Source organism: Oncorhynchus masou, chromosome 9 (genome assembly GCF_036934945.1).
Source record: "Oncorhynchus masou masou isolate Uvic2021 chromosome 9, UVic_Omas_1.1, whole genome shotgun sequence".
NCBI lineage: Eukaryota > Metazoa > Chordata > Actinopteri > Salmoniformes > Salmonidae > Oncorhynchus > Oncorhynchus masou.
The window spans coordinates 72,513,437-72,529,053 of NC_088220.1; the positions used below are offsets into that span (position 1 = coordinate 72,513,437).

The 15,617-nt window shown below is 49.2% G+C and overlaps 1 protein-coding gene across 1 annotated transcript in view; it reads left to right on the top strand.

The window, feature by feature from the left end:
• LOC135546596 (chloride channel protein 2-like) overlaps positions 1–15,617 on the top strand; it is a 228,100-nt gene that overhangs the window by 130,815 nt on the left and 81,668 nt on the right. The window contains 1 exon segment of the mRNA XM_064975159.1: positions 1,688–1,765. Coding sequence (XP_064831231.1) covers positions 1,688–1,765 — 78 coding nt within the window.

Below are 15,617 nucleotides of genomic sequence, written 5' to 3' on the forward strand. Positions count from 1 at the left end.
AGGGGGATGGGGAGGAGAGGGGGATGAAGGAGGGTGGAGAGGAGAGGGGATGAGGGAGGGTGGAGAGGAGAGGGGATGAAGGAGGGTGGACAGGAGGGGGGGGATGAAGGAGGGTGGAGAGGAGAGGGGGATGAAGGAGGGTGGAGAGGAGAGGGGGATGAAGGAGGGTGGAGAGGAGAGGGGATGAATGAGGGTGGAGAGGAGAGGGGGATGGGAGGGGGATGGGGAGGAGAGGGGGATGAAGGAGGGTGGAGAGGAGAGGGGGATGAAGGAGGGTGGAGAGGAGAGGGGGATGAAGGAGTGTGGAGAGGGGGATGGGGAGGGGGATGGGGAGGAGAGGGGGATGAAGGAGGGTGGAGAGGAGAGGGGGATGAAGGAGGGTGGAGAGGAGAGGGGGATGAAGGAGGGTGGAGAGGAGAGGGGGATGAAGGAGGGTGGAGAGGAGAGGGGGATGAAGGAGGGTGGAGAGGAGAGGGAGATGAGGGAGGGTGGAAAGGAGAGGGGGATGAAGGAGGGTGGAGAGGAGAGGGGGATGAATTAGGGTGGAGAGGAGAGGGGGATGAAGGAGGGTGGAGTGGAGAGGGGGATGAAGGAGGGTGGAGTGGAGAGGGGGATGAAGGAGGGTGGAGTGGAGAGGGGGATGAAGGAGGGTGGAGAGGTGAGGGGGATGGGGAGGAGAGGGGGATGAAGGAGGGTGGAGAGGAGGGGGGGGGATGAAGGAGGGTGGAGAGGGAGGGGGATGAAGGAGGGTGGAGAAGAGAGGGATGTGGAGGAGAGGGGGATGAAGGTGGGTGGAGAGGAGAGGGGGATGAAGGAGGGTGGAGAGGAGAGGGGGAGGGGGATGGGGATGAAGGAGGGTGGAGAGGAGAGGGGGATGAAGGAGGGTGGAGAGGAGAGGGGGATGAAGGAGGGTGGAGAGGTGAGGAGGATGGGGAGGGGGGATGGGGAGGAGAGGGGGATGAAGGAGGGTGGAGAGGAGAGGGGGATGAAGGAGGGTGGAGAGGAGAGGGGGATGAAGGAGGGTGGAGAGGGAGAGGGGATGGGGAGGAGAGGGGGATGAAGGAGGGTGGAGAGGAGAGAGGGGGATGAAGGAGGGTGGAGAGGAGAGGGGATGGGGAGGAGAGGGGGATGAAGGAGGGTGGAGAGGAGAGGGGGATGAAGGAGGGTGGAGATGTGAGGGGGATGGGGAGGGAGATGGGGAGGAGAGGGGATGAAGGAGGGTGGAGAGGAGAGGGGGATGAAGGAGGTTGGAGAGGAGAGGGGGATGAAGGAGGGTGGAGAGGGGGGATGGGGAGGAGAGGGTGAGTAGAGGGGGATGAAGGAGGGTGGAGAGGAGAGGGGGATGAAGGAGGGTGGAGAGGAGAGGGGGATGAAGGAGGGTGGAGAGGAGAGGGGGATGGGGAGGAGAGGGGGATGAAGGAGGGTGGAGAGGAGAGGGGGATGAAGGAGGGTGGAGAGGAGAGGGGGATGGGGAGGGTGGAGAGGAGAGGGGCATGAAGGAGGGTGGAGAGGAGAGGGGGATGAAGGAGGGAGGAGAGGAGAGGGGGATGAAGGAGGGTGGAGAGGAGAGGGGGATGGAAGAATACAACAGAATTTAAATCTTCTTATGAAAGTCTTGAGATTAATCCATGATATACTGAAGTTTTTAGGAAATCATTCACGTGATTCTTTCTCCCTCTCTCTCTAGGGTCCGTTTGTTCACATTGCCAGTCTGTGTGCTGCACTCCTCAGCAAATTCATGTCTCTGTTTGGTGGAATCTACGAGGTAAACCACACTTGGACACACACAAGTTACCACATTGGTATCAATGTGATCTTTCAGAAAGGAAACACAATGCAGAAATATGTTAAACCATTCATTAAGAAATTAATAATTTAAGTCTTGGCGATATATATGCTCTGCTGCTTCAGGGTAGCTTAATATACACTGAAAGAAATATAAATGTAACATGTGAAGTGTTGGTCCCATTTTTCATAAGCTGAAATAAAAGATCCCAGAATTTTTCCGTATGCACAAAAAGCTTATTTCGCTTAAATCTGGTGAAGAAATTTGTTTTGGTGAGCTTTTCTCCTTTGCCAAGATAATCCATCCACCTGACAGATGTGGCATATCAAGAAGCTGATTAAACAACATAATCATTACACAGGTGTACCTTGTGCTGGGGACAATAAAAGGCTACTCTAAAATGTGAAGTTTTGTCACACAACACAATGCCACAGATGTTTCAAGTTTTTAGGGAGCGTGCAATTGATATGCTGACTGCAGGAATGTCCACCAGAACAGTTGCCAGAGAATGTAATGTTCATGTCTCTACCATATGCCGCCTCCAACGTCGTTTTAGAGAATTTGGCACTGCGTCCAACCAGCCTCTCAACATCAGACCCATGTGTATGGAGTCATGTGGAAAAGCGGTTTGCTGATGTCAAAGTTGTGAACAGAATGCCCCAAGGTGTCGGTGGGGTTAGTGTATGGGCAGGCGTAAGCTACCGACAGTGAACACAATTGTGTTTTAACGATGGCAATTTGAATGCAGAGATACCATGACTAGATCCTGAGGCCCCTTGTTCACATGCTATCACCTCATGTTTCAGCATGATAAAGCACGGCCAGGTGTCACAAGGATCTGTACACAATTCCTGCAAGCTGAAAATGTCCTTGTTCTGCATACTCACCAGACATGTCACCCATTGAACATCTTCCAGATGTTCTGGATCAAGATGTATGACAACGTGTTTCAGTTCCCGCCAATATCCAGCAACTTCACACAGCAATTGAAGAGGAGTGAGACAACATTCTACAGGCCACAATCAACATCCTGATCAATTCTGTGCGAAGGAGACGCTACATAAGGCAAATGGTGGTCACACCAGACACTGACTGGTTTTCTGATCCACGCCCCTACTTTTTTTTAAGGTGTCTGTGACCAACAGATGCATATCTGTATTCCCAGTCATGTGATATCTATAGATTACGACCTAATACATGTATTTCAATTGACTGATTTCCTGACGTGAACTGTAACTCAGTAAAATCTTTGAAGTTGTATTTTTGTTCAGTATATGAAATTAACTCCAAGCAGTGAGAGCGCTAAACTATAACAGTCCCCCCCGAGAGGGAATATGAATATGCAACCGTAAGCAGTACGAACCCAGCTGCCCTGGAGACGCACTGCCGGGTAGCCTCGTTTGAGGCAGTATGAGCTGTCATCTTGGTATCTGAGAATATGCTACCTAACTAGCAACCGTAAGCAGTACGAACCCAGCTGCCCTGGAGACGCACTGCCGGGTAGCCTCGTTTAAGGCAGTATGAGCTGTCATCTTGGTATATGAGAATATGCTACCGAACTAGCAACCGTAAGCAGTACGAACCCAGCTGACCTGGAGACGCACCGCCAGGTAGCCTCGTTTAAGGCAGTATGAGCTGTCATCTTGGTATATGAGAATATGCTACCGAACTAGCAACCGTAAGCAGTACAAACCCAGCTCCCCTGGAGACGCACTGCCGGGTAGCCTCGTTTAAGGCAGTATGAGCTGTCATCTTGGTATATGAGAATATGCTACCGAACTAGCAACCGTAAGCAGTACGAACCCAGCTGCCATGGAGAGGCACCGCCAGGTGCTCTCAACGAAAGTAAATGAATAAGCATCTGGTGGGTCTTCATAAAAATATAACCGTATCTAATAAGCAACCTTACGAAATATGACCCGGCCAACCACCTGTAGCTATATGCAATATATTTTATATCAAGTAGCCAGCAAAGAAGGCAACATGTAGGCTATTGACCACGGCTGACGCCATTATAGCAAACTTAATGAGGCATGGTACAGGCAGGTAAACTCATCACTGTTTAGCAGCTCTCAATAGACCAACTAAGGTCCTTCTCCATTACATGACTGTCTACTAGGCCTGTGTGTTAATACTAACTGTGTAGCGTGAGCTAATGCAGCAGTATGTCTATTTCTCATATTACGCATCGCCGGGTACCCCGATGAGGTAAGATGAGCTGTCATCTTGGTACATAGAAAATATTCTACCCATCTAACTAGGCAACCGTAAGTTGTATGAACCCATCTGCCATGAACCTAGCCAACCACCTGCAATATAAATGCACTGCCAATGGGCTTCGCTGAAGCAGGATGAGCTGTCATCTTGGTATATGAGGATATTCTACATATGCAACATAGCTACTGGACCATACGGCTGTTGAAGGAATTTCATTCCTATATGTTCATCAACCAATTCAATTAAAATACTCTGCCCATTTCTAAGAATTTGTAAGATACTTATTTGCATAAAATGGACATAGACCAGTCTCAAAATCAATCAATAGCGTTTATTCTCGAGAGTACTGATCATAATACAATGTACATTGGTTTATATACATCACATTTCATCATAGCGTTTTGAATGCTGCTCCTCCTCTCCGATACAATGGCAATATAGTTCACAAGGCTTCCCACATTGTCTGCCACCTGTTAAACAATCTACTACAAGCCCAAGGTCTCTCCCCTCCCTGGGTAGAGACAGAATGTCCTGTAAGTAACACAGCATTCCAGCCAGACTGACGATGGCTCCATTTGTTTCTAACAAGGAACAGACAGTCCTTGTTCTAATTCTTCACTAAAATTACACACATTATATTCAGTATTATGATTATAATAAGATTCATACATCCATACAGTAACAGAGTAGTATGCTGTTTAGTTATAGTTTTAAATTAGATGTATACATAATTTTGTCATTATTCATCAAAATCCCATAACGGCTGACACAATCATGATCATATAACAATACTGCAGGAACTCATGTGGAATCAAATGTAACGTCACAGCAGCAGATGGTCATGTGCCCACAGTGGTGACTAAGGAACCAGAGCCGTGATGAGTTCCAGTACTTTGTCATTGGTTGCCAGCATCAATGTTGAACAGAGGTTTGCCAGGTGCCATCTGTGCTCAGCATTTAGATATCATGACATGAAAGGGAGGACGAAGCAGTGTCAGTTCTGGTGATGACGACTGATTTTTCCATGCTAATTCTTTCATCTAGGGGTAGATGGGAGTATGGTTAATATGAGTGTCCATAATGCAAACAGATCACGCAAGATTAAAGGGAAGGATGATTTGGTGTGTTTCAGAATGAAGAACCCGTAATATAAACACAGTTGTTGCCTTAACTTAGACTCAAACTTGTGCTATTGAGAGAGAGGAGAGATGCTCTTTGATGTGCATGTTGGTCACTTCTCCGTAGGCCTTGAGAGTAGCGGACAGATGGATCCCTGAGCAGACTATACACTGAATGGTCCCGACACCCGGAATTAACCGAATTCCTGCTTACTGGACCATGATAAAGGCAGGCTGCATTTGCCTGACTGTAATTTGGAATAGAAAAGGCATACATGGTTATATAACAGAAGACATTGTACAGATAGTCTACCTGAGCTAACAGCTATGTCAACATACACTACATAAACAAAAGTATGTGGACACCTGCTTGTCGAACATCTAATTCCAAAATCATGGGCATTAACATAGTTGGTCCCACCTTTGCTGCTATAACAGCCTCCACTCTTCTCAAATCAACTCACATGTATTTATATAGCCCTTCTTACATCAGCTGATATCACAAAGTGCTGTACAGAACCCCAGCCTAAAACCCCAAACAGCAAGCAATGCAGGTGTAGAAGCACGGTGGCTAGGAAAAACTCCCAAGAAAGGCCAAAACCTAGGAAGAAACCTAGAGAGGAACCAGGCTATGAGGGGTGGTCAGTCCTCTTCTGGCTGTGCCGGGTGGAGATTATAACAGAACATGGCCAAGATGTTCAAATGTTCATAAATGACCAGCATGGTCAATTTTGTCATGTCTTGTTATGTCTGTTCCTGTCCTTTCTCTTCACTCTGTCTCTCTCTGCTGGTCTTTTTAGGTTACCTTCTCTGTCTCTCATTCTTCAGCTGTTCTACATCTCCCCTAACTAGCTCATTCACTCTTTCACACCTGTTCTCTCTTCCCCCTCTGATTAGGTCTCTATTTCTCTCTCTGTTCCTGCTACTTTCAGTGTCTGATTCTTGTTAGTGTTTTTGATGCCAGAAGCAAGCTGTCGTCTCGTTTGCTTCCACCTTATCCTATCCTGTCGGAGTCTGCCTGGCAGGTGCATCCTGCACTATACTACGTTCTTTTTGTTCCATTGTCAACGTTGGAAGAGGATTTATGCCATTCCTGTTTTTCATTAAAGAACTCTGTTTTCTGTTATAACCGCTTTTGGGTCTTCACTCAAGTACATAACAGAAGAATCAGACCAAGAATGGACCCAGCGGCTCCGGACCCTTTTCACTCCGCCGTCGAGATCCAGGGAGCGATGCTAGGCAGACACGAGGAGGAATTGTCTGCTGCTCGACATGCCGTTGAGACCCTGGCCGTCCAAGTCTCCGACCTCACAAGACAGGTTCACCAACTCCACCTCGATCCACCGCCCACTTCCAGGGTTTCCGAGTCTCCGGAGCCCAGGATCAACAACCCGCCCTGTTACTCTGGGGAGCCCACTGAGTGCCGCTCATTCCTCACTCAGTGTGATGTGGTGTTCTCTCTCCAGCCCAACACTTACTCCAGGAGCGCAGCCCGCATCGCCTACGTCATTTCTCTCCTTACCGGACGGGCGCGTGAGTGGGGCACGGCAATCTGGGAGGCGAGGGCTGAGTGTATTAACCAGTTTCAGGACTTTAAGGAGGAGATGATACGGGTTTTTGACCGTTCTGTTTTTGGGGAGGAGGCTTCCAGGGCCCTGTCTTCCTTATGTCAGGGGAATCGATCCATAACGGATTATTCTATTGAGTTTCGCACTCTCGCTGCCTCTAGTGACTGGAACGAGCCGGCTTTGCTCGCTCGTTTTCTGGAGGGTCTCCTCGTCGAGGTTAAGGATGAGATCCTCTCCCGGGAGGTTCCTTCCAGTCTGGACTCCTTAATAGCCCTCGCTATTCGCATAGAGCGACGGTTTGATCTTCGTCGCCGAGCTCGTGGAAAGGAGCTCGCGTTCTCCGTGCTCCCCTCTCCACATCACTGCCACCTGCCGCATCACTGCCACCCTCCTCCGCCGGCTCGGATGCTGAGCCTATGCAGCTGGGGGTATCCGCATCTCGGCCAAGGAGAAGGAACGGAGAATCACCAATCGCCTCTGTCTCTACTGCGGCTCCGCTGGTCATTTTGTCACCTCATGTCCAGTAAAAGCCAGAGCTCATCAGTAAGGGGAGGGCTACTGGTGAGCGCAACTACTCAGGCCTCTCCTTCTGGATCACGCACTACCTTTCCGGTCCATCTCCGCTGGCCCGGTTCATCTGCTTCCTGCAGTGCCTTGATAGACTCTGGGGCGGAGGGCTGTTTTATGGACGAGACCTGGGCTCGGGAACATGACATTCCTCTCAGACAGTTAGGGAGCCCACGGCCTTGTTCGCTTTAGATGGTAGTTCTCTCCCCAAGATTCAGCGTGAGACGCTGCCTTTAACCCTCACTGTCTCTGGTAATCATAGCGAAACCATTTCTTTTTAAATTTTTCGTTCACCTTTTACACCTGTTGTTTTGGGTCATCCCTGGCTAGTGCGCCATAACCCTTCTATTAATTGGTCTAGTAATACTATCCTATCCTGGAATGTTTCTTGTCATGTGACCTGTTTAATGTCTGCTATCCCTCCTGTTTCCTCTGTCTCTTCTTCACAGGAGGAGCCTGGCGATTTGACAGGGGTGCCGGAGGAGTATCACGATCTGCGCACGGTGTTCAGTCGTTCCAAGGCCACTTCTCTCCCTCCACACCGGTCGTATGACTGTAGTATTGATCTCCTTCCGGGAACTACTCCCCCGGGGTAGATTATACTCTCTGTCGGCTCCCGAACGTAAGGCTCTCGAGGATTATTTGTCGGTTTCGCTCGACGCCGGTACCATAGTCTCCTCCTCCTCTCCCGCCGGAGCGGGGTTTTTTTGTTCAGAAGAAGGACGGGTCCCTGCGCCCATGCGTGGATTATCGAGGGCTGAATGACATAACAGTTAAGAATCGTTATCCGCTTCCTCTTATGTCTTCAGCCTTCGAGATCCTGCAGGGAGCCAGGTTTTTCACCAAATTGGACCTTCGTAACGCCTACCATCTCGTGCGCATCAGGGAGGGGGACGAGTGGAAGACGGCGTTTAACACTCCGTTAGGGCACTTTGAATACCGGGTTCTTCCTTTCGGCCTCGTTAACGCTCCAGCTGTCTTTCAGGCACTAGTTAACGACGTCCTGAGAGACATGCTGAACATTTTTGTTTTCGTTTACATGGACGATATCCTGATTTTTTCACCGTCTCTCTCGATTCATGTTCAGCACGTGCGACGCGTCCTCCAGCGCCTTTTGGAGAACTGTCTTTATGTGAAGGCTGAGAAGTGCACTTTTCATGCCGCCTCTGTCCCTTTTCTCGGTTCCGTTATTTCCGCTGAGGGCATTAAGATGGATCCCGCTAAGGTCCAGGCTGTCATTGATTGGCCCGTTCCTAAGTCACGCGTCGAGCTGCAGCGCTTTCTGGGCTTCGCTAATTTCTATCGTCGTTTCATCCGTAATTTCGGTCAGGTGGCAGCTCCCCTCACAGCCCTTACTTCTGTTAAGACGTGCTTTAAGTGGTCCGTTTCCGCCCAGGGAGCTTTTGATCTTCTTAAGAATCGTTTTACATCCGCACCTATTCTTGTTACACCTGACATCTCTAGTCAGTTTGTTGTTGAGGTTGACGCGTCAGAGGTGGGCGTGGGAGCCATTCTTTCTCAGCGCTCTCTCTCTGACGGCAAGGTCCATCCTTGCGCGTTTTTCTCTCATCGCTTATCGCCGTCAGAACGTAACTATGATGTTGGTAATCGCGAACTGCTCGCCATCCGCTTAGCCCTAGGCGAATGGCGACAGTGGTTGGAGGGGCGACCGTTCCTTTTGTCGTTTGGACTGACCATAGGAACCTTGAGTACATCCGTTCAGCCAAACGACTTAATGCGCGTCAGGCTCGTTGGGCTCTGTTTTTCGCTCGTTTCGAGTTTGTTATTTCTTATCGTCCGGGCTCAAAAACACCAAGCCTGATGCTTTATCTCGTCTCTTCAGTTCTTCTGAGGTCTCCACCGACCCCGAGGGATTCTCCCTGAAGGGCGTGTTGTCGGGTTGACTGTCTGGGGAATTGAGAGGCAGGTAAAGCAAGCACTCGCTCACACTCCGTCGCCGCGAGCTTGTCCTAGGAACCTTCTGTTCGTTCCCGTTCCTACTCGTCCGGCCGTTCTTCAGTGGGCCCACTCTGCCAAGTTAGCCGGCCACCCCGGCGTTCGGGGTACGCTCGCTTCCATTCGCCAGCGTTTCTGGTGGCCCACTCGGGAACGTGACGCGCGTCGATTTGTCGCCGCTTGTTCGGTCTGCGCGCAGACTAAATCTGGGAACTCTCCTCCTGCCGGCCGTCTCAGACCGCTTCCCATTCCCTCTCGACCGTGGTCTCACATCGCTTTAGATTTCATCACCGGACTGCCTTCATCAGCGGGGAAGACAGTTATTCTTACGGTTGTCGATAGATTCTCTAAGGCGGCTCATTTCATTCCTCTCGCTAAGCTCCCTTCTGCTAAGGAGACGGCTCAGATCATTATCGAGAATGTTTTCCGAATTCATGGCCTTCCGTCTGACGTCGTTTCCGACAGAGGCCCGCAGTTCACGTCTCAATTTTGGAGGGAGTTTTGCCGTTTGATTGGGGCTTCCGTCAGTCTCTCGTCCGGCTTTCATCCCCAGTCTAACGGTCAAGCCGAACGGGCCAATCAGACGCATTGGTCGCATTTTACGCAGTCTTTCTTTTCGTAACCCTGCGTCTTGGTCAGAACAGCTCCCCTGGGCAGAGTACGCCCACAACTCGCTTCCCTCGTCTGCTACCGGTCTATCTCCTTTTCAGAGTAGCCTCGGGTACCAGCCTCCGCTGTTCTCATCTCAGCTCGCCGAGTCCTGCGTCCCCTCCGCTCAGGCTTTTGTCCAGCGTTGCGAGCGCACCTGGAAGGGGTCAGGTCGGCACTTTGCCGTAATAGGGCGCTGACTGTGAGGGCCGCTAATAAGCGTAGGACCAAGAGTCCTAGATATTGTTGCGGTCAGAGAGTATGGCTCTCCACTCAGAACCTTCCCCTTAAGACAGCTTCTCGCAAGTTGGCCCCGCGGTTCATTGGTCCGTTCCGTATTTCCTAGGTCATTAATCCTGTCGCAGTGCGACTTCTTCTCCCGCGCTATCTTCGTCGCGTTCACCCGGTCTTCCATGTCTCCTGTGTTAAGCCCGTTCTTCGCGCCCCGCTCGTCCCTCCCCCCATCCTTGTCGAGGCGCACCCATCTACAGGGTTCGTAAGATTTTGGACATGCGCCCTCGGGGCCGTGGTCATCAGTACCTAGTGGATTGGGAGGGGTACGGTCCTGAGGAGAGGAGTTGGGTTCCCTCTCGGGACGTGCTGGACCGTTCGCTGATCGATGATTTCCTCCGTTGCCACCAGGTTTCCTCCTCGAGTGCGCCAGGAGGCGCTCGGTGAGTGGGGGGGGGTACTGTCATGTCTTGTTATGTCTGTTCCTGTCCTTTCTCTTCACTCTGTCTCTCTCTGCTGGTCTTTTTAGGTTACCTTCTCTGTCTCTCATTCTTCAGCTGTTCTACATCCTCCCTAACTAGCTCATTCACTCTTTCACACCTGTTCTCTCTTCCCCCTCTGATTAGGTCTCTATTTCTCTCTCTGTTCCTGCTACTTTCAGTGTCTGATTCTTGTTAGTGTTTTTGATGCCAGAAGCAAGCTGTCGTCTCGTTTGCTTCCACCTTGTCCTATCCTGTCGGAGTCTGCCTGGCAGGTGCATCCTGCACTATACTACGTTCTTTTTGTTCCATTGTCAACGTTGGAAGAGGATTTATGCCATTCCTGTTTTTCATTAAAGAACTCTGTTTTCTGTTATAACCGCTTTTGGGTCTTCACTCAAGTACATAACAAATTTAATAATAATCACAGTAGTTGTAACCTCAGGAGTAAATGTCAGTTGGCTTTTCACAGCCGATCATTGAGAGTATCTCTACCACTCCTGCTGTCTCTAGATTGTTGAAAACAGCAGGTCTGGGACAGGTAGCACGTTCGGTGAACAGGTCAGGTTTCCATAGCCGCAGGCAGAACAGTTGAAACTGGAGCAGCAGCATGGCCAGGTGGACTGGGGACAGCAAGGAGTCATCATGCCAGGTAGTCCTGAGGCATGGTCCTAGGGCTCAGGTCCTCCTCCGAGAGAAAGAGAGAATTAGAGTGAGCGTACTTAAATTCACACAGGACACCGGATTAGACAGGAGAAGTACTCCAGATATAACAAACTGACCCTAGCCCTGCGACACAAACTACTGCAGCATAAATACTGGAGGCTGAGTCAGGAGGGGTCAGGAGACACTGTGGCCCCATCTGATGATACCCCCGGACAGGGCCAAACAGGCAGGATATAACCCCACCCACTTTGCCAAAGCACTGCCCCCACACCACTAGAGGGATATCTTCAACCACCCACTTACCATCCTGAGACAAGGCCGAGTAGAGCCCACAAAGATCTCCGCCACGGCACAACCCAAGGAGGGGCGCCAACCCAGACGGGAAGATCACGTCAGTGACTCAACCCATTCAAGTGACGCACCCCTCCTAGGGACGACATGGAAGAGCACCAGTAAGCCAGTGACTCAGCCCCTGTAATAGGGTTAGATGCAGAGAATCCCAGTGGAAAGAGGGGAACCTGCGAGGGAGAAACAGCAAGGGCAGTTTGTTGCTCCAGAGCCTTTCCGTTCACCTTCACACTCCTGGGCCAGACTACACTCAATCATATGACCTACTGAAGAGATGAGTCTTCAGTAAAGACTTAAAGGTTGAGACCGAGTCTGTGTCTCTCACATGGGTAGGCAGACTATTCCATAAAAATGGAGCTTTATGGGAGAACGCCCTGCCTCCAGCTGTTTACTTAGAAATTCTAGGGACAACTAGGAGGCCTGCGTCTTGTGACCGTAGCGTACGTGTAGGTTTGTATGGCAGGACCAAATCGGAAAGATAGATAGGAGCAAGCCCATGTAATGCTTTTTAGGTTAGCAGTAAAACCTTGAAATCAGCCCTTGCCTTAACAGGAAGCCAGTGTAGGGAGGCTAGCACTGGAGTAATATGATCAAATGTTTTGGTTCTAGTCAGGATTCTAGCAGCTGTATTTAGCACTAACTGAAGTATATTTAGTGCTTTATCCGGGTAGCTGGAAATCAGAGCATTGCAGTAGTCAAACCTAGAAGTAACAAAGCATGGATACATTTTTCTGCATCATTTTTGGACAGAAGGTTTCTGATTTTTGCAATGTTACGTAGATGGAAAAAAGCTGTCCTTGAAATGTCTTGATATGTTCGTCAAAAGAGAGATCAGGGTCCAGAGTAACGCCGATGTCCTTCACAATTTTATTTGAGATTACTTTTCAACCATCAAGATTAATTGTCAGATTCAACTGTAGATCTCTTTGTTTCTTGGGACCTAGAACAAGCATCTCTGTTTTGTCAGAGTTTAAAAGTAGAACGTTTGCAGCCATCCACTTCCTTATGTCCTAAACACAGGCTTCACCATGTACAGCTGTGTGTAATCCGCATAGCAGTGAAAGTTCACATTATGTTTTCGAATGACATCCCCAAGAGGTAAAATATATAGTGAAAACAATAGTGGTCCTAAAACGGAACCTTGAGGAACACCAAAATGTACAGTTGATTTGTCAGAGGACAAACCATTCACAGAGACAAATTGATATCTTTCCGACAGATAACATCTAAACCGGGCCAGAACTTATCCGTGTAGACCAATTTGGGTTTCCAATCTCTCCAAAAGCATGTGGTGATCAATGGTATCAAAAGCAGCACTAAGGTCTAGGAGCACAAGGACAGATGCAGAGCCTTGGTCTGACGCCATTAAAAGGTAATTTACCACCTTCACAAGTGCAGTCTCAGTGCTATGATGGGGTCTGAAACCAGACTGAAGCATTTTGTATACATTGTCTTCAGGAAGGCAGTGAGTTGCTGTGCAACAGCTTTTTATAAAAATGTTGAGAGGAATGGAAGTTTCGATATAGGCCGATAGTTGTTTATATTTTCTGGCTCAAGGTTTGGCTTTTTCAAGAGAGGCTTTATTGCCGACACGTCACATGAGTTTGGTACACATTGGATAGAGAGCCGTTTATTATGTTCAACATAGGAGGGCCAAGCACAGGAAGCAGCTCTTTCAGTAGTTTAGTTGGAATAGGGTCCAGTATGCAGGTTGAAGTTTTAGAGACCATGATTATTTTCATCATTGTGTCAAGAGATATAGTACTAAAACACTTGAGTGTCTCTCTTGATCCTAGGTCCTGGCAGAGTTGTGCAGACTCAGGACAAAACTGTTTCCACAAAGTTGGAAGCACAAAATTGTCCTGAATCTCATTGTATGCTTTGTATGCCCTTTTCCCTAAGGGGCCTAGACTGAACCATGAAAAACAGCCTCCACCAACCTTTACAGTTGATGCTATGCATTTGGGCAGGTAGCATTCTCCTAACACTCAGATTCATCCATTGGACTACCAGATGGTTAAGTGTGATTCATCACTCCAGAGAACGTGTTTCCACTGCTCCAGAGTCCAATGGTGGTGAACTTTACACCACTCCAGCCGACACTTGGCATTGAGCATGGGGATCATAGGCTTGTGTCCAGCTGCTTGGCCATAGAAACCCATTTCATGAAGCTCCCGACGAACAGTTATTTTGTTTACGTTGCTTCCAGAGGCAGTTTGGAACTCGGTAGTGAGTGTTGCAACTGAGAACAGACCATTTTTACTTGCTACGCACTTCAGCAGTTGGCAGTCCCTTTCTGTGAGCTTGTGTGGCCTACCACTTCGCGGCTGAGCCGTTGTTGCTCCTAGACGTTTCCACTTCACAACAACAGCACTTTGTTGACTGGGGCAGCTCTAGCAGGGCAGAAATTTGACAAACTGACTTGTTGGAAAGGTGGCATCCTATGACGGAGCCAAGTTGAAAGTCACTGAGCTCTTCAATAAGGCCTTTCTACTGCCAATGTTTGTCTGGAGACCGCAGGGCTTTGTGCTCAACTTTTACACTTGTCTGCAACAGGTGTGGCTGAAAAAGATGAATCCACTAATTTTGAAAGGGTGTCCACATAACTTCGTATATATAGTGTATATGCTGGTAGGCCATGAAGAAGATGGATGACCTGATAGGAAGAGTAAATAAATCCAATAGATACTGAAATATGCCTGCATATTAGTGTTTGAAACAAGCTCTTAACAGACATTTCCATTGGGGACAATGAACGCTCGATCGCCAACAGCTGATTGCCACGTGGGTGTTTAGCAAGCCCATGGCATGCTAGGTAATGCTAGTATTAACAGCCAATTCAACACGGCTTGAAGCTATAGCAAGCCTTGATTGGTCATCACACCGCGATACAGCGCGAGCTTCCCCATTTAAGGTCCAGGGTGATTAACAGAAATCTGTGAGAAAAAGGTTACACTTAGCAGTAGTAATCATTTTAAAATGAGCTGTACTTCTTTGAAATGTGCCAAATGATGAGACTGACCCGGGAATGTTTAGCCGCCAACAGACTGTCTCCATCTGAGTATCACAAGATATTACGCTGCTCGACAGCGCACATAGCAGTCCACAGCATTTGGCACAGCACAATGGTGGTAGAAATGAGTCATGCTCAGCTACAGCAATCACTGTAGCAAAGTATACGATGCCTGCGTGCGTTCCAACAATGTACAAGCATGCCTGATAACTTGCGTAACTGGCTACTAGTAACTGGCTACTAGTACACTCCAAAGATATGCCTAACCTGATGCTTCATGAGTACTACAGCGAGAATGAAGATGACATAACTATTTAATAGACAACCGAGAGAATGCAAATGTATACTGAAAGTATCAGCTTTCAGGTAAGATCCAAGGGCAGACTGTGTTGAAGTAACAATGTTTATTGCAACAACAGGGTCAGGCAAAAGACAGGCCAAGACAGGCAGGGGTCGATAATCCAGAATAGTGGGGCCAAGGTACAGGACGGCCGGCAGGCGGCCCCAGGGTCAGGTCAGGCAGATGTCGGAAATCCAGAGAAGGGCCAAAGGCACAGGACGGCAGGCAGGCCCAGGGTCAGGTCAGGCAGATGTCGGAAATCCAGAGAAGGGCCAAAGGCACAGGACGGCAGGCAGGCCCAGGGTCAGGTCAGGCAGATGTCGGAAATCCAGAGAAGGGCCAAAGGCACAGGACGGCAGGCAGGCCCAGGGTCAGGTCAGGCAGATGTCGGAAATCCAGAGAAGGGCCAAAGGCACAGGACGGCAGGCAAGCTGTCAGGACAGACAAGGGTCAAAACCAGGAGGGTGAGATGAAAAGAGACTGGGGAAAAGCAGGGGCTGAGACAAAATGCTGGTTGATTTGAACAAACAAGATGAACTGGCACAGACAGACAGAAAACACAGGTATAAATACCCAGGGGTAAGTGGGGAAGATGAGCGGGTGGAGAGAAGCACAAGGTCAGGTGAAACAAGATCAGGGCGTGACCGAAGGGGGGCAATCTGGGATAAACCAGAAGACCA